Source organism: Amblyraja radiata, chromosome 3 (genome assembly GCF_010909765.2).
Source record: "Amblyraja radiata isolate CabotCenter1 chromosome 3, sAmbRad1.1.pri, whole genome shotgun sequence".
In the NCBI taxonomy this organism is placed as follows: Eukaryota; Metazoa; Chordata; class Chondrichthyes; order Rajiformes; family Rajidae; genus Amblyraja; species Amblyraja radiata.
In genome coordinates this window covers 61,307,835-61,327,656 of record NC_045958.1, presented here as the reverse complement: position 1 = coordinate 61,327,656, position 19,822 = coordinate 61,307,835, and the positions used below count along the sequence as shown (strand labels likewise).

Here is a 19,822-nt window from a genome sequence, read left to right as displayed (position 1 = left end):
GTCCACCTCCCCAAATTCTCCAACTACATTATCCACCATCCATGTGAATACATATGTAGAGTAACCATATTGTTGCAGAGAATGGTTAAAGAGGCTAAACACAAAAAGCTGGAGTAACTCTGCGGGTCAAGCAGCATCTCTGGAGAAAAGGAATGTGACGGTTTAGGTTGAGACCCGTCTTCAAACTGAGAGTAAAGGGAAAGGGAAACTAAAGATTTAGACGATGATATAGAGAGATATAGAACAAATGAATGAAAGATGCAAAAAAGTAAAGGTGATCAAGGAAACGGTTCATTGTTGGCTGTGGGCTGTGGGCTCGGTATAAACAAGTTGTACAATGAAACTCACCAGGACAACAGTGAAATGATTAATGTGTATGAAAGAACTGCAGACGCTGGTTTAAATCGAAGAGACACAAAATGATGGAGTAACTCCGCGGGCCAGGCTGCATCTCTGGAGAGAAGGAACGGTTGACATTTCAGGTCGAGACCCTTCTTCAGACTGAAACTAAGGTGGGGAAGGGACAGGGGATGAAAGGGTTACTTGTAGTTAGAGAAATCAATATTCATACTGCTGGGGTGTAAGGTGCCAAAGCGAAATATGAGGTGCTGTTCCCTCCAATTTGCGTTCGGCCTCACTCTGACCATGTAGGAGACCCCGGACAGAAAGGTCGGAATGTGAATGGGAGGGAGAGTTAAAGTTCCCTCCCATTTTTTATTTTGGAAAGGTAGCAAGGATAGGCCAGGTAATTACAGGCCAGTAAGTCTTGCTTCAGTGGCCGGGAAGATGCTGGAAAAAAAATCTGAGGGAAAGGATTCAATTACTCATGGAAGGATAGCGATTACTAGAGATAGTCAACATAGCTTTGCAAGGGTGCAATTCTGTTTCACCAGTTTGAATGAGATTTTTAAAGAGCTAACAAAATGTGTTGCTAAGGAGAGTGTGTAGTGTTCATGGATTTTGTAAGGCCATTGGGAAGGTCCCACATGTTCTTTCATACACATTAATCGTTTCATTGTTGTCCTGGTGCGTTTCATTGTACAACTTGTTTATACCGAGCCCACAGCCAACAATGAACCATTTTCTTGATCATCGTTACTTTTTTGCATATCTTTCATTCATTTGTTCTATATCATTGTCTATATCTTTTGTTTCCCTTTCCCTTTACTCTCAGTTTGAAGACGGGTCTCGACCTAAAACACCACATTCCTTTTCTCCAGAGATGCTGCTTGACCCGCAGAGTTACTCCAGCTTTTTGTGTTTATCCTCTTCACCTTTCTCTGCAACAATATGGTTACTCTACATATGTATTCACATGGATGGTGGATAATGTAGTTGGAGAATTTGGGGAGGGGGACGGTGAAATTCTAGAGCTGGAAGATCATGTAGACCCGGGAGGACTGATCGAAGGTGTTCAGTGAAACGACCGCCCCTGTCTACATTTGGTCTCGTTGGTGTGTTATATCATGCGAGTGCACATTATTCCCTTCTTCATTTGCTGTGATTTTTATTCAGCTCTGCAGACTGACAGTGGTTCTGTTTTCCACACTTTCTACGTGGTTTCAAAGGCTGGGCAGTTGGTTTTATCACTGAACACATGCGATCTGCCACTATTCCTGCATATTTGCAGTTAAACTTTGGTTGGGGATTGGGACATCTTCCCACACCTTAGATGTTTGGGTCTATACTGTGTATAGGCCTTCACTGCATTCACTTTCCTGCCTGCAAGACACATTTGCCTATTTGTAGCTTCATGTCCTCGTGCTATGTCAATGGCATCTTGGAGAGTCAATTGCTCATCCCTTCCAATGAGAGACTTCTGGACCTCTTTGTGGAAATTTCCCCATATGATTAGTCATTTATCTCTTGACTATCTCTGAACTTACATTTCGATGCAACATTCTTCAGCTTTGTGAGAGTCATCCACAGATTCATCACTGGTTTGCGTGAGCCCTTGAAAAGAGTATCGATGTATGTGATGGCAGGTCTTTGGTTCAAGGTGTCTTTCAAAGGTATAGAAGATTTATCTAAAATAAATGTTGTCTTCTCTCTGTCCTCCTCTTGCTTAAATGTCCAGTTGTTGTACGACTCTAGTCCCTTCTCTGCTGACCAGAGAAGCAGGTAGCTAGCTTTCTCACTCTCACTAGCTTTCTTGAACACACTGTTGAACAATAGTCCACATTTTTGTCTAAATCTGACGAAGGCATTCATTATATCAGCTGCTTCCCTGTCCATTAGTGGCGCTAGAACAGGCGTGTTTGTTGCAGTCATATCTATGCATACAGTGTTGCCGTTCCATTGTACGTGCCAAGTTAATCAATCAGTTATAAATATTTAAGTTTGCAGTGTGGTTACTCACTCATCCTTCACTAGCATCGAGCGACAAAACAAAGTAATCTTTTGTTGAACATTTGAGTCTTCAGTAGCTGATTAAAGAATATTTAACACTTGTGGGTCGTAGACCGCTGTCACCATGTCATGTTTTGTGTTGCTTTGAAGTCTGTCTTCAAGATAAAGAACGGAGACAGCACTTTGAGTTGTAGTTTTCTTTTATCAGTAGTGTTCTACAGGTTCTCATTCTGCAACGGTTTGCGCTATCTAGATCACATGACTTAACTATGTCATGATGAAATATGAGTCTCCGCACCTGGAACAATAGATATCGAGTAGATGAGGTTGGAGGAGGTGCAAGTGAGCCTCTGCCTAACCTGAAAGGACTGTCGGGATCCCTGGACAGAGTCGAGGGAGGTGGTTTAGGGACAGTTGTTGCATCTCCTGTGGTTGCTGGGGAAGGTACATGGGAAGTGGTTTGGGTGGGAAGGGATGAGTTAAGCAGGGAGGGAGGCCAAATTGGAGGAACTGCATCTCATATTTCACTTGGGCAGCTTGCAAACCAGCGGTATGAATATTGATCTCTCTAACTTCAAGTAACCCCTCTCACTCTGTCCCTCCCCCACTCTAGTCGTACTAGTTTCACTGTCATCCTGGTAAGTTTCATTGTCTATACATCTCATTTATAGTTGTGAGGGGATTTTAAGTTGCTAGCCACATCAGATAAAGGGGAGATTGATAAAAATGCATCTATTGATGCTCCTGAACACATCATCAGTGATAGACATCCCCCGATGCAGGAGCTGATTGCCCCGATGCGGAGGGCCAAAACGGCGCCCGCTACGGGAGTCAAGGTCGTCCCGTAAACGGAGGTCTCGAGGCTCCCAACGGAGAGCATAGAAGGAAAGAGATTTGAACTTTTCTTCGCCTTCCATCACAGTGAGGAATGTGGAGGAGTCAATGTGGTGGATGTTTATGTTAAAATGTATTTTGTGTGCTCCATTGCTTTTTATTTGTATGACTGACTTGGCAAATGAAATTCCTCGTATGTTGCAAAACATACTTGGGTAATAAAGTATCATTGTGATTGTGAAAGACATGTAGTGGGGATGTTGCAAAGCCTACCTGAAGCGTCGCTGAAAATCTGTCGCTGCGGGTGTGCGCGATTTTGGCGCCGTTTAGAGGGGGCGGGTTTAAAATTAGATTTTCTCTAGGCTGTTCAAATCGAAGATGTTCAGCCTTGTTAATTATTAACGAAAAATCGCTGGAAGACCCTGTCGCAAAAGCTATTATTAGTTTTAAAGGCCTTGGATAATAGTTATAGTAGTTTAAAAATCAATCTCTAAACCCGCGACCACCGACAGCCGTCAGGGTCCCATAGAGCAAACCACAGAAGGTATGTAGCTTATTTTTACATTAAAAAGGGCTTCTTAAGATCCCTTTATACAAAGTTTAATATTGCGAGTAGCTCATTTTGGACCCATTATATCCCGCAGTATTTTTCTGGGCATTTGGGGGCACAAATCTACCGCAATGTGAACGTTCTAAACCAGCGCGTTCACAGGATCCCACTAGAAAGCTGATTTAAAATGGACTTTAATTTACAGCAATTGAACACTAAATTCCTTCCATTTGGCCTATAAATTAATGTAAATGAGATTTAAAAATCATGTTTTATTGTGAATTATTTATGAATATTATTTGCACACTTAGGCTATTTAAAAATGTTAATCATTTATTAAGAAATGGATAGATGTTTAGATCTAGTAATTGAAGTTTGAAATTAGCTACACTTGGGTAACTAACTAATTATATGCTTTAATTTCAGGTCATCCAAGTAAGATTATTTTATATTTGTTTCAGAATGGTTCAATCTATGATAACTGAAAATTTCATTCAGTTCTCTTAATTTTTAAGAAAGTTATGGGCTTTTGACTGTCCACGATCACAGCTTTTTTGTTACGTCCATAGAAAATCAATAGGGAACAAGATGCTAATTTCCGAGTATGAAAATGGCCATAACATTTTAAATACATGAGATATGAAAGTGAATTAGGTGTCAAATTAAACTTATTTTTATGCTTTATCTGATGGGATAAATTACAGACTTGATTTTTAAAATCTCAACATTTTGTAACATTGCTACATGTAGCTGTATATCCAAGACCAGAAGTGAAAGAAATCTCTGTGAACGAATAGCAAAAGAGATGGATATAAATGCTGCTGAAGACCAAAAGAGAACTTCATATGGAAGAGAGGAACTAGTAAATACAATATTACATTGGCTGAATGGCAGATGGCAGAAGAGTATGAATAAAGGGTGCTTTCTCTGGTTGGCTGCCAGTGACTATTGGTGGTCCGGAGGAATTGGTGTTGGATCCGCTACTTTTCATGTTGTATATTAATGATTCTGATGATGGAATTGAGGGCTTTGTGGTTAAGTTTGCAGATGATACAAGATAAGTGGAAGGGCAGGTAGTGTAGAGAAAGCAAGGACTCTGCGGATGGACTTGGACACATTGGGATAGTGGGCAACAACGTAGCAATGTGTGTGGTCATGTACTTTGGTAGTAGGAATAAAGGTGCAGGCTGTATTCTAAATGGGGAGAGAATTCAGAAATCGGATGTGCAAATGGACTCAGGAGTGCTGGTGCCGGATTCCCAAAAGGTTAATTTGCAGGTTGAATCAGTAGTAAGGCAAATGCAATGTTAGAATTTATTTCAAGCCGACTAGAATATAAAAGCAGGGATGTAATGGCGAGGCTTCATAGGGCACTGGTCAGACTCCATTAGGAATTTTGAGCAGTTTTAGGCCCCATATCTGATGGGGGGGGGGGGGGGGGGGGGGGGGTTAGGGGAATCGGTTGACATCCGAGAGGTTTTCGAGACTGATCTCGGGGTTGACAGGGTTAACAAATAATGAGTGTTTGACACCTTTGAGCCTGTACTCATTGGAATTCAGAAGGATGAGGGAGGAGCTCCTTGAAACTTACCGAATAATGAAGGGCCTGGATAGAGTAGATGTTTCTACTAGTGGGAGAATATAGGACCAGAGGGCACAACCTCAGAATAAAAGGACGTACCTTTATAAATGAGATAAGGATGAATTTCTGTAGTCAGAGGGTGGCGAATCTGTGGAATTCATTGCCGTAAACAGGTGGAGATCGTCTTTGGGCATTTTCAAAGTGGATTATCATTTGTGATTATTAAGTGTGTCAAAGTCACAGGGAGAAAGCAGGAGAATGGGTTTGAGAGGGAAAGATAGATCAACCATGATTGAATGGCAGAGTAGACTCGATGGGGCCAAATGGCCTAATTCTGCTCCTTTGAGTAGGCAAAAACAAAAATGCCGGATACTTAAAATACAAACTAAAAATTCTGGACATGCTTTTTTTTTGGTGGGGGGGGGGGGGGGGGGAGAAAGGAAGGGCAGAACATTGGTTATAATTTACTGCATCCCAATTGAGTTTGCCGCAATAACCACGTTTTACCAAAATAAAAATATCTGTTTAAATCATTAATTACTTTTAAGCAACAGAAAAGATACACAAAATTGAAATAAGCACTCAGTATCCATATCCTTTAATAGAATTTTCAGCAAAAAGGTGCAAAAATTGATTACTCAACAAGATAAAAATGTAATTCTTATATACATAGAACAAATTAAGCCTCTATGGGGAAGATTGCTCAAGCAATCAGCATTATGGTGGACTGCTTCACATGAATAAGTACTCACGGGACCATTAACTTTGTACTTGAATGCAGTACTGTCTAATCTAAAAAACATTATGGCCACTTAGAAACAGTAGTTTGGCAAGGAAAATGGTCAGTCTATATCGGCACGTGATAAATAATAGTGGCAACAACAGCACAAATGCAACAGCTGGTAACAGAGCATACATACAGGGAACTGTTCCAATTATCGCACGGGTAAGCAAAAATAGATGTGACAATGTTACCCTAAACACCTCAATGATACACTGTATAAACCATGTTAAAGGCAAGTTGAAGTTGTTGAACATGTGGTTTATGACAAAATTAAAAAAGCGACCAGTTAGTAATCAATAAAACATCTCTGAACCTTGGGAAAAAAAAAATCATATATTAAAAAAAAATCATATATTAAAAAAAATAACTGAGGCTCTTTTAGAAAAGGACAAAGTTTCAAATCATAATGCAAGTTCTATACAGAATCTAAGTGAAATGAAGAATAAAGACATAAAATATTAACTACTTCCAAGAGTTCAGAAGAGATACGAACCATCCTCTTTGAGGTAGGTTTGATGGGATAATCACTTGTATCCATCACCTGGTTTGTGATTTTTACTCTCCCTCTTACTTCAATAGTAAATGAAAACCAGGTAACTCCAGAATATACTCAGATTTGGTCATAAGTAGATACCAGATCTCTTCCTGCCCCATGCATTAATTAAGATGGGCAAAGTGCATTTGATCCACGGAACTGAAGGGAAATGCTGCACAATTGGTGGCGCAGGGGATGACATCAATTACCAAAACAAAATATGCAGCTCCAGCTAAGGATCAAATTTTAAAATAGTCAGATCAATTTAAGCAAAATTTCATAGGTTGCATTGATTATGCCCCATGATAAAATTGACCGGTGATAATTGAGGTGCACTCCTCGCATTACATTGGATAGTTTGCCACCCCTTTCCCTCCAAATTGTCATGAAGACTTTTGTAAAAGATTGAAATTCTCCTCCAACTTGTGACTGCATACGTGCTTTCACTACATTAATCGGATAAAACATTATTCCAAGCATTGAACCCAGACATCCTCCACAGATGAAGTCATTGAGCACATTAGTACTGTACGTAGTGGCTTCCGGTAAGGATTCTTTGATAGGCCCTCGCAAGGCAAAGAACAATGCATTACTAGGTCCATTTCGGAGGAGAATTGGCACAAGTCCTCTGTAATATTCCCTAAAACCATAGGCTTTCAAAGCTTTAAAGGCATCAAACGTATTGGTGAATCGCCTATGATGTCTGCGATCTTGCAGCAAAGTCTGCACTCTCTCAAATGGTGTCAGCGTTGCCTCTGCTGTCCCTGCCAATACTGCAGAAACACTACGAGTCAGAAGTTCTGGACCATCAGTTGTTCTCTTCAAGAGGCACGAGAAGTCCTCATACAAGCCAAACATCAATGCCACAGTTGTTGTCTTTTGGAGGAGCGGAGGCAGAATACCCCGGTACAGAAGGCGAAAGCCATCCTGCTTTAACTGACGGACAGCCTCCAATGTCTTAATTCCATATAGCTGCTGCCGAAACAACGCTTTCTGTATGGGGAAAGTGGTAGCAATATTAGTGAAGGCTGCAAAATAGCCACAGATATAGTACTTAGTCGGGCCCAGACAAGAGATCTGTTGCGCCAAATCCTGCTTAGATCCGGGTAAGACAAGGTCCTTTGATCTGTTTTGTGCTTCAGTATCCATGTGTTGCAAGTGCTTATCCTTCAAGGTAAATGATACTATTATCAATTAGCCACATGGTCCTGTGAGAAGAAAAATTGGACAGTGAACAGCTGAATTCATATCTGTGAAATAAAGACAATAATTTCTGCCCTCGCCTTAAAACATAATTTTATATTGAGCGGTCACCGAGTTTATAAGTAGAATACAAGATACTGTCGTCTCAGTTTGAAGGTCATAGGTTCGAGTTCCAGTACCGAGGCTACAACACATAATCGACAAAGACACTTTAAAGCAACATTGTATTCGTACATGGCGCAGATTTTTATAGAGGACATTAAAAAAGACTTGCTGTTCTCTGGAGGTAGGCACAAAAAATAATACCGGCACTGTATTAAAAGGGGGAAGTTCACCTGCCATAAAATCTGAATACTGAAAACATTCAAATATAACAAGCATACTCCATTACCAGGATCAGAAATGGAAGCTATAGAACAATTGTTAATACAATATTACGCTGAAATCACCATAATTTTGCTGGATGAGATATCAATGGGTATGCAGAAACTGCAGATGAAGATGTGTTGCAAATTAAACATGAACATGTACTTTTGCCAAGACTGTATTGATCATTTCTTACACTATTTCCGACAAAAAAAGCATGATTTGTTATCTTTGCTAAAATCTGCACAGGAGCATAACCTTCAATTTATAATGGCTTTAAATGTTTGAAAACATTCCTAGGTACTTCATGGACACAAACTTATCGGACACTGCATCATGAAAACATGAAAGTATGATTCATCAAAATGCATGTTAAGAAGGTGACCTTTAGGCAAGCCTTCAAGGAAGGCAAGGTGAAGGAAGGCTTTGAAAAGAATAAGCGAGTTAAGTATTTCTACTGTGCATGCCCAGGTCATAGGTCACTGGAGATAAACATTCTCAGCGGCTGAGTTACTCCAGCTTTTTGTGTCTAACTTCGGTGTAAACCAGCAGTTCATTCCGACAGAAGTGTTTTTACTGTTCTGTTTATTTGGTGAATTGCAAAGGCATCGCTCTGCTGAAGTTACCTTATTCCTGATCTGAAGAAAGGTCGCGATCTGAAATATAGTCTGTCCTCTCTTCACAGATGTGTCGCCTTACCCGCTGATATCCTCCAGCACTTTGTTTTTCACCTTCCCCCTTGCTGCTTACAATTCCTCCCAAACGCTCAACTACAATTCCTACCAAACGCTCAACCTCACAGTGCCTTATTGTTGAAGGGCATTTGGTGGGTTCCGTTTCAGATAGTTTAAGGCACCATGCACTTCTGTACCGTAGACACAAAATGCAGGAGTAACTCAGCGGGCCAGGCACCACCTATGGATAGAAGACCCTCCGTCAGACTTCCTACACATTATACTTCTGCGCCGTGGTTGACCCGGGGAGTAGAGGTGTCAGTTCTTCCAGCTGAGTGCGGAGAGGCACCAGCTACCGCGGGCCGCTCACCTGTCAGGTGCTGCCTCCTCGACCCTACTGCTCGGCGGCGGCCGGCTAGGATTCCAGAGCATCGCCAATGACTCACCTCCTGATCCCCCACCGCCTGTCTGGATAACATGACCGACGTTGGCCGAGCTGAAGATGGGATCCAACCACTCTCACAGAACACTGTGTATGGCGACGACGAGGACAGAATAAACACTCAGTTCACTCAACACAAACTTTAGGTCATTTGTTCCTTGCGCCCGCGGAAATCTCCAGCGCTCGCCACCCCTTCCAGAATAACTTTTCCAAAGAAAAAGCCTTGTGGGTCTTCTTCGGTCTGCCCTACCCTAGGCTGGCTTGTTCAGGGTGGCGTTTCCTAGTTACTCTGGGGCTGGCTGACTGGGGAACAGTTATCTGTGCAGAGAGTCGATGGCATCACTGTATCACCGTGGAACTGCCTTGTTGGTGATATGTGGGTGGTACACATCTTTACAATCGTTCGGTTTTTGGCGTTGGCTAGGAGCTGGAAGTTCAGTTGTACGTGCAGTGCCGCACAAGAGACCAGTTGCAATGACTTTTATCTCATTGCTGCCTCTCCGTTCGCTCACTGGCTTCGGAATAAAGCCATGCGGTCAAGACGAGGGGGTTCTGAAGTTGCATTCTCTCGATTGAGGACATTTTCTTGACTCTCCTAGAAGCAACGAGCTATGGCTTTACCAGTGGCTGTCTGTCTAACTGAAAGCTCTCTCGTCTCCCCACGCATGTCTTTCACCCCCCTTCTCTCTCCCCTACCACTCACCGTCTCTCCGCCAGTCCAGTCTCTACCCGTCTCCCACTCGCATCTGCCACCTCGCTCTCGCTGTTACACCCTACTCTCCCCCACTACCAGGCACCCCCGTTCCCTTTTTTTTCCAAATGACCTTTGACAAATCCTTGCGTTTTTCGGAATACCAAACTCGCTTATTAGAGCTTTGGGTCCAAATACTCACAAATGAGGGTAAAAGAATTGCAAAATAACAGGGAAGAATGAAAGGAATAAAAAGATAACAATGGAACAGGGAAGTTTTTTATAGCAGCTTACTTCAATTTGTACATGGTCATCTGAGTTAAGTTGTGAATGCAGATTGAGCTGTTAGCTGTTTAGTTTTCTCTTTAACAATATACTCAAGGACTACATTAATACAGGCAGCAAGACCAGATGATTCCAATGTATTAAGAAAATTCCTTTAATGAGGTTTTTAAAACTACTTGGAGAAAAAAAGCAAATAGCCTTACCTCTTGGGGCATTTGTTAAATAGCAAGCACTGCTGTTTGTCTGCGAAAACACTTTGATCTCTCGTTTTCACACATTACCCTTCCATATCTCTCATATCCTTCACCCCTGATTCTTTGTTTGTAGGGTCTCGACCCTAAACATCACCTATTCCTTTTATCCAGAGATGCTGCCTGTCCCGCTGAGGTACTCCAACATTTTGTGTCTATCTTCAGTGTAAACCAGAAACTGCAGTGCCTTTCTACACTGATGATTGAGAGCTTTCAGGAACTATGGTTCATTGAGCATTGGTAATGGTAAACCCAGCAAAACTAATAACACTAAATGATAACAATAATAATAATTTGAGTGCTTTAGTACAGTGTCCAAGAGACTGTGGTTCAAAGCCAGAACACAAGTATACTAGTTTACAGGCTTGTTCTACAGATTTTCAAACTGGGTCCTGTGAAATACTCAAGTCCTGTCCATTAATATTAAAAAAGCAAAAGTTCTGAAACACTCATTGGGTCAGACAGAATCTGTTGAAAGATAAACAGTCAACATTTTAAAACTAGGACCCATCATCAGAATCTGTGTTTTGATGAAGGGTCGTAGACCTGAAATGTTAACCGTTTATTCCAAATTTCTAGCATCTGCAGCTTTTTTGTGTTTCAGTTCCTGTACATAAATGTTAGCCACATAGAATGTCATACAATGAATTGCTTCTGGAACAGCGAACTCCTGGACCCGGCCTAGAAGCAGATACTTAACCAGGAAGTGTGAAAGACACACTGGTCTGCAGGCGAGACTGAAACAACGTGGTCCGTACCCAGCATACTACAGGAAAACGTTCAATCAATTAAAACAAGCTGGATGAACCTAAAGCTACACTCACCTACCTTAGCAAACTGAGGACAGAGATATGGCTCACCCCTGCTTCATCTGACTGTCATACAACCCAAGTTTAATTTAGTTTATAGATACAGTCTAGAAACAGGCTCTTCAGCCCAGGGTCCATGATTACCATCAATCACCCATACACTAGTTCTGTTACCCCATTTTCACATCCTACACATTAGGGGCAATTTACAGAAGCCAATTAATTTACACACCTGGAGCTTTTTGGAACATGGGAGGAAATCCATGTGGTTACAGAGAGAAAGTGCAAACCCGCATAGACAGCACCCGTAGTCAGGATCGAACCACACGTGACAGTCCCATGCGCCATACCTGGAATATCTATGATAAAGCGCTGTCCCTACTATGTGCCGCAGGAATTCACTTTGGCTATCCTTATAGTAATTTATATCCCGTGCAGTGCGACAGGAAGCTTGTACTGAATGAACTGTACACCGCAACAAATAGCCTTGAAATAGAATATCCTACCTCATAGCCAGGGCCTTCAACTAGGCCAATCTCAAGAGTGTGCAACCAAAATTCTATCTACATGTTTCTTGTATCACAAGAGGTCCAAAGACTCCCAACCACAGCAACACGAAGATGTCTACCTGCTCCATTCACCCATCTGCATTTTGGAAAGTCAGACTTTTAGACTGTGCTCCTTTTCCCTGCTCACAAGCTGACAATAAAGTGTGAGGAACTGGTACAGAAAGTCATATGGAGAAGCAGATGATCTCGTACATAACTGCTTTGAGTTGGTGGACTGGTCCATATTCAAGAACTCAGCAGCCAATCTAAATGTGCTCTACCTGTCACAGACATCAATCTGTGTGTTCCCCAACTGGAAACCATGCGATTCATTCCTTATTGAAGTCCAAGTACGAGGTATAGGGGGGTTGCACGAAAGGTCACTGGGTCATAGGGCTCGACGCACGGAGCCGCTAAATCCAACTGGAAGACATCCGTCACTTCCGGTATATGTTATTAATGCTAGAAACGCGTACTTTCCTACCTGTTAAAAACTGCCAAAATGTTGAATTTTTGCGCTGAAAAAATTTGTGGGAGTCGGGGTAAGTGTGAGAGACATGTACCCAACTTCAGAATTCCAAACGTGAAGCGAAATGAAGGTATACAGAAGCGAGAACTGAAGGGACTACAGCAGCTAAAGTGCTTGGTAAACATTGAAAATATTGGGAATTATCGCGTTTGATCACTGCATTTCATCAAGTAAGGCATTATTTGTGTTTTTTCTTGATTCCTTTGGTATCTAAAAATTCTCAGAAGTGATAAATCTGGCTGTAAATTTTTCTTCAGATGAGTTTTCATTTTGTATGTAAAAACCCACTAGAACCATGGGCGATTTAAAAATATTACAGCCTGATTTATCACTTCTGAAACTTTTTAGATGCCAAAGGAATCAAGAAAAAACACAAATAATGCCTCAGTTGATGAAATGCAGTGAGCAAACGGCCAATGATCGCTAAGCACTCTGTCTGTTGTTGTCTCTTCAGCTCTCGTTTTTATCTACCGTCATTTCTCCTCACTTTTGGAATTCTGAAGTAGGATAAATGTCTCACACACTTATCCCGATTTCCATAATTATTTACAGCGCAAAAATTGACAATTTCAGCGTTTTAACGGGCCCGCTACGCTGGAAACAATGGTAAGTGCCTACCTGCAGTACATTTGGAGTAGCGTAGCAACAGTACGGGTCATGGGTCGTGTCCCGACTGCCGTGAAACCTCCCTATTTATATTGGCTGACCCCAACCTGTGCAGGAAATCTAGATACCATCTTCACAAAACTATCAAGGATACCAAGAGACAGACTAACCACGCAGACACCCATCAATTGTAGCAAGGCTTGCATGTTATAAAGAGGTACAAAGTGAAGTCGGTCAAAATCGCTAGCAACAATGTATCCCTCCCCACCAGTAGCAATGACAAAAGGTCTTTAGAATTGCATCACCCACCCCACAAGTCACAGGTGCAGCTGCACGCATCATGGTCACAGTAGCAGTCAGATAGAGTACCCGCAGCAAGTAACTATCGCAGATTAGGCAAAACAAAAAAATGTCAACAACAAAAGGCAATTACACCACACCTTTAATGTCACGAAATGTCCCAAAGATTTTCAGGAAACAATTTGGTAAAAACATCTAGATATTAGGGCAAACATAAAAACATGAATAATCAAAGAAATTAGGTTTGAACAACACCTTTAAAGAGGAAAGAGTAATGAAGCAGAGCTTTCGGGAGGGAACTTGAGAACTTAGGATCTAGGCTACTGAAGATATGGCTGCCAATGGAGCAGCAATTATAATTAGACATGTGTCAATGATCAGCATCAATAGAATAGACTCTTTGAGCCTTGTGTATTACCAGACTACATGACAATGCAAGGCAAAAAGCACAGGAGAGATGGGCAAATGTAATATGCTGCTACATAGGATGCAAGCTTAGTTATAAACTATATGGGTAGTGAAGTTAGGAGGCAAAACTATAGTAACAGAAAAGTCAAATATAGGGTGAAAGGGAGGATGCGACTTATAACAGGAGCTGCCCCGAAGCAGAATTGAAAATAAACCATGGACAGAGATGGAGGTATGGACTTCCTTAGGCAGCAGAGATGGAGCAGCAGTAGAGTTGCTGCCTTACAGCATCAGGGACATGGGTTTAATCCTGACTACGGGTGCATGTCTACGTTCTCCCTGTGACCTGCGTGTGTTTTCTCCGAGAGTTCCGGTTTCCACCCACACTCCAAAGATGTACAGGTTTGTAGGTTAATTGGCTTAGTATAATTGTAAATTGTCCGTAGTATGTGTAGGCTAATGTTAATGTGCGGGGATTACTGGTCGGCGTGAACTCAGTGGGCCGAAGAGCCTGTTCCCGCGCTGTATCTCTAAACTAAACTGAACTAAAAAGGATGGTCTTGATGATAGTGGTAACATACTTCAGAATTTCACCACCAGGTCAGCCTCAGTAGCTAAGAAGGAATGATTGTGTGAACGACAAGGTTTGATTCAGCTATACAGTATTTGGTTGGTTAAATTTCCCAAAAAGCAACACCTGACATTTCTCAAATTGGTGAGGTCTGAAATTGGTTCACACATCAAGCCAGTAGATTTGGAGAGCCCTGCATGATATTTAGTGGGATTTCTCCAGAGTATTAAGGTGTGTGTTACTGGTAATTAATGACTCAGTATCCAGGAAAACCAGTTGATTACAAATTTTGCAACTTTGATCTACAAATAGATCTACAAATATTATTTTTCTTGGGAAGCCCTAATATGTACTGGCACAATGAATGTGATGGTGAATTTCATCAAAGTGTGCCTTCACTAAAAGGTCATTCTGAAGATATGGGCTCTACATTTTCTTGGTATCACTAAAGGTCTTTATTGTTGAAGAGCAGCATTAATATAACCAGAACAGGATAAAAGAGCATCTTTGTTTTATAGATGTCAAATAGGTCTATTCCCTTGTATGCTTTAGTGAATGATTCAATGACTTGGAGCTCACACCCTTAACATGCACAGATACAAAGCACCGTCTCTGTACTGCAGCTCAAGTTGTTATGACCTTGATACTGAAGCGAGGGTGACATACACTGAACAGTTTGCCTTTCAAAATTAGCACCACTAATGCAGATGTCTGCTAGAAATATGATGCAAAGTTAAAGAAAAGTGCTGAGTCATTGGGGGAATTGCTTGACCAGACTTTACTGAGACTAGATTTATCAGACCCATTAAAAAAAAAAAAATTAGTTGTTTTAACTGCATCTTGTGCATGAGACACAAGATGGAGACACGTTTCTGCAGGCAGCTAAATCCAAGCTGTGTGCTGTTGACTAATAGTCAATGGCTTTTGTGAAGTTACCACCAAACTCAAGATTATTGCTTCCCTAGGTGGATGGAATCCATTCAGAGAACAGATCACAGGAAAAAATGGTTTGGGATCCTGTTGAGGACAACTGAAATTGGACGTATCTTCATTATTGACCACTGGGTGGCGCCACGATGGCAGCCTCACCAACAGTCTGTCTGTCCTTTTGTCTTTTTTTGTTATTTCTAGTGTGTTTTAAAAGTTTGTATTAATGTTCTCTGGTTTATTTTATGTGCGGGGTGGAGGAGGGGGTCGGGGAAACTTTGAGCCTCACCGCAGGGCGTTGACACCATCGGAGGCCGATCCCTTGCCTGGGATCGATACTCCAACAGCGGCCTGCGGATTTCAACATCGCGGAGCTCACAATCTCAGGTAGAGACCGAGTCGGGAGCTCCAAAGTCATAGAAGGTTTCGACTAGCCCTGACCCGGGGACCGATTGCCCAGTGCAGGAAGCTGACAACCCCCCAATGCAGGAGCTTGATCGCCCTGACACAGTGCGCCTGCCGCCGGCTACTGGAGTCAAGATCATTTGGTCAACGGAAGGCTCGAGGCCCCCGACCGAGGGAGAACAATGAAGGAAAGAGAATGAACTTTTTTTTCACCTTCCGTCACAGTGAAGAATGAGGAGCAGTCACTGTGGCGGATGTTTATGTTAAAATGTATTTTGTGTGTTTTGTTGCTTTTTATTAGTATGACTGACTATATGGCAAATCAAATTATTCGTATGGTGTAAAACATACTTGGCTAATAAAGTATGATTATGATGATTTTGCAGATTTTTACAATTATTGCATTTTTAAAGCATTCCCAATGTTGGTGAATGTAACTAGAGGAATTCTATTCTGACCTTATAAAAACCCCAGCCCAAAATGGCACCAAAAGCTGGTGAATCTTGCATACGGTCTCAGTGGACTATTTCAAGATCCTCCGTAAAAATGAAATTGCCCCAAATGTGTAGCAACTCGCTAAAAAGTTAGATAACATGCAAACAGTGTGAAAGGGTGATCGATAATCGTTGTGGATTCTGTGGGCAGAAGGGCCTGTTTCCATGCTGTATTTCTACAACTAAAACAATCCTCTGGCAAGCTGTGATTGTTAATGAGATAGAGGGGAAAGACAACTCCATGAATCTTTTACCTGTCAAAATGCTCAAGGCAATCTTGTTGTGACCATACTGTTTCATGAGAGACAAGAGCACAACACCTCATTGAAACACCCCTCACCCAGGTACTTTCACCTAATAGAATGTGATATTTCACGTGAGAAACCCAGTGATGGCTGCATCACAAGTGTCTTTACAGGTTACAATGAACACTGGGTGATCCACTGCCAAACTTGCTCAGTAATTCCATTAGCCTGGCCCAAAAACAACAGCAGCAAAACAAAACATTGCCTTAGGAAAAAAATGTCTCATGAATTCTGCACATAAAATCCAGACACTACCTCACAGATAACCTGAGAACCCCCAACCAACAAGCTCATATGTTGATTATTCTGGTTCATCCTAATTAGGAACTGTGAAGAACGCCTCCACCAGTAAATATCAGGACTGATTTGACATGAATCTAGAGGCAAATGAACCATAGATATAAAGCATTCTTAGATCGGAAACTCCATCATGCCTGAAAGGAAAAGAAACAGCTTTACAGGCATTTGCAGATCAAGGTTTCACAGAATATCCATGACATAAAACAATGGTATATGGAATGGAGGGTCAGAAACTTTATGATAACTGCAAGGTGCACATTCTTCAGCACTAAGAAGGTAATCTAAAACACTCAGCACCTCACCCAGCTTGTCAGACAAGTTGAAAAGGCCATACACCAACTGAAAACCAAGGCCTCAGGACCTAACAGTATTGGGGGGTTGCACGTAAGGTAATCGGGTCAAAGGGCATGAAGCACGGAGCAGCTCAATCCTTCTGGAGGACATGGCAGCCTCCAGCATACACTGTTAACACACGAAACGCGTACTTTTGTACCTGTTAAAAAACGCCCATATGGTCAATTTTTGCGCTGTAAATAATTATGGAGGGTGCCTGAGTGCTCTGAACCAAATGCTCTAGTATCTTTGCTCTGAACCTGAGCACCAAGGTGTAGGCGGCCGAAGGAGCGCATCCCTTGGGACAGCCCCTACTCTCCCCCTGAGTCAGCACTGTCCGGCCACGGCCGCCATCCGCCCCGTCTCCCCCTGTGCGGCCACACTGTCACAGGCTGCAGGTCGGCAGCGCTCACACTCGGGGCTGGATGGAGCTGGGCCGCGGCTCCAGGCAGCGGACACACGGGGACAAAAACCCGGCAAAGTCTCCGTCAGCTGCAGCAGAGTTAGGGGACAGTCTGGTCCCTCCGCCCACCCAGAGTCACTGACGGTGCTGCACCGGCACCACGACCCCCCCCCCCCCACCACCCCCGATCACACGGCAACGTCCCAGTCAGCTGCAGCTGAGTTGGGGACAGTTTGGTTACTCTGCCCACCCAGAGACCACGCTGCACCAGCACCCCGAACACCCCACCCCCCCTCCCTCCGACCGCAGGGACAGACGGCCTGGGTCCGCGAGTGTGCAACCAGTCAGCGTGGAGTCCGGATGCTGGGACAGAAGAAGGGCCTGCTGTACTGACAGCCATAGTAAGTGCTTACCTGACGTTCACCACGTGTACTTCAGAAGGCGTTGCGTGGGAACAGTACGGGTCACGGGTCGTGACCTCGACTGCCATGCAACCTCCCTATTGAGCACTTGATATATGAGATGCCATTCTGCTCCTACTTTCTTAGGATCAGTACTAAATTATTAGAGTCACCCTAAACTAATCCCATTAGTTAATTCTTTATTAACTTGAAACAAAGTTGTTTTTGCTCTTTCAAATGACCCATATTAATTCCAAACATGCTGGTACTCTAACGCCTGTCATTCTCAACAACAATTTTGTTGTCTTTCAGAACCTCTGTGAGTCCCATACACTTTAGGACTTTGATTTCAACAGCAACGTCTTCGGCCAAAAGCGGGTGACGCGAGCATAGACTCAGCGACTGTTCTACTGAACCTTTACACTCGGTCTGCCAACTAGTCTAACTCTCCTTCCCATTCTGACCTTTGTCTTGGGCCTCCTCCATTGCTAGAGCAAGGCCACACACAAACTGGAGGAACAGCACCTCATATTCCACTTGGGTAGCTTACAACTCAATGGTATGAACATTGAATTCTCCAATTTTAGATAACCGCTAACAAACCCACCCACATCCCCTTTCTCTCCCACACCCCCTTTCTCCCTCTCTTCCCTCCTTCCAACCATCAGCCCATCAACCCTCCCACTCGTGTCCACCTGCCACATGTTGTCCTGTTTCTCCCCTCCTCCGCTTTCTTCTCCCTCCAGTCTTAAGGAACATCACCTATCCATGTTCTCCTTTTCTGACAACACACAAGACCACCACTTCCAATTTTCCCTCCAAGCCTTACTCCATCCTGACTTGCAAACATCAGTTCTTTCATCATGTCTAAATTCTGTAACTCCAGAATCACTACTTTCATCAGGAGGAATCCAACATTTTACGACAACAATTTGTTGTCAGTTTGTCAAGGGCAATAAAGGGTGGGTAGTGAATGCTACAAATGAACTACTACAATGTCACTGTGTTAATCAGACAACAGAGTAGCCAGTCTGCAATTCGCACAAATGAATGGATTATTTGATGTTTCTTGTGGGATAAATAGTGGCCTGAACACCAGGGTGAGGTCACCTGTCATTAAAATGATGCGATGGATTTTGTCCATTTCCATCTGACAGTGTGGCTACGTTTAAACATCTCCGAGAGCACAACATTCCCTCTGCCCAGCCTCGCCTTATCAACAGTGCGGCGCAAACCCCAGCCCCCTCTGCCCCGTGCCTGCTCGCTCACTTGCCTTGCGCCCCACTCTGCGATCCACGACCAATGGCTGCGGTGACTGCCAGCTGCTGCTCACCTGCTCTCATTCACCAGGCCGCGCAGACAGACAGGCCTTGTCCTTGCCTCCGCCTCCCGGAATCCAGCCGCTCGAACCGCTCCCTCTCCACGTCAAGGCTCACGCGGACACTGCTACAGGGCCACACCTCTCCGCGATGGTGGTCGGTGGTCGGTGATGCTGCTGCTGCTGCTGCTACCGCCACCAAGCCACGGCCAAGTGCTTCTCTCCACCGCCTCCCTCCCCTCACCCTGGGATCGCACTGCGCCTCCCCGCCCCCACGCACACAGCGTAGCGCAGCCCCGCCCCGCCCCCACCCACACAGCGTAGCGCAGCCCCGCCCCCACCCACACAGCGTAGCGCAGCCCCGCCCCGCCCCCACCCACACACACACACGCAGCCCCGCCCTGCCCCCACGCATACAGCGAGCGCCTCACCGCCCCCACGCACGCAGTCCCGCCCTACGCGCACAGCGTAGCACAGCCCCGCCCCCACACGCCTACACGCAGCGCAGCGCAGCCCCCCTCCCCAGGGGCGTGACGTCAACGCGACACGCCACATCCAACCCCGCTACCGCGGGTGGTCACGTGGCGGCCTCGGGCGCGCGGCTGCAAACGTCACGTGC

The 19,822-nt window shown here is 43.7% G+C and overlaps 1 protein-coding gene across 3 annotated transcripts; it reads right to left on the bottom strand.

The window, feature by feature from the left end:
* Positions 1-5,890: 5,890 nt before the first annotated feature.
* slc25a51 (solute carrier family 25 member 51) lies at positions 5,891-19,490 on the bottom strand. 3 transcript variants are annotated; one of them, XM_033017894.1, is made up of 2 exons: positions 19,219-19,490; positions 5,891-7,842 (listed from the first exon to the last, which is right to left on the bottom strand). In XM_033017894.1, exon 2 carries the CDS (start codon positions 7,781-7,783, stop codon positions 6,890-6,892), a length of 894 nt encoding a protein of 297 aa, XP_032873785.1. In that variant the 5' UTR covers positions 7,784-7,842; positions 19,219-19,490; the 3' UTR covers positions 5,891-6,889. The 3 variants fall into 3 exon arrangements, with proteins under 3 accessions (XP_032873785.1, XP_032873786.1, XP_032873783.1); XM_033017895.1 differs by having other exon boundaries at positions 19,155-19,470; XM_033017892.1 differs by having other exon boundaries at positions 19,159-19,470.
* Positions 19,491-19,822: the final 332 nt, after the last annotated feature.

Coding starts and splice junctions, on each gene's coding strand:
- slc25a51 (XM_033017894.1), bottom strand. CDS start 7,783: ATGGATACTGAAGCACAAAACAGATCAAAGGACCTTGTCTTACCCGGA.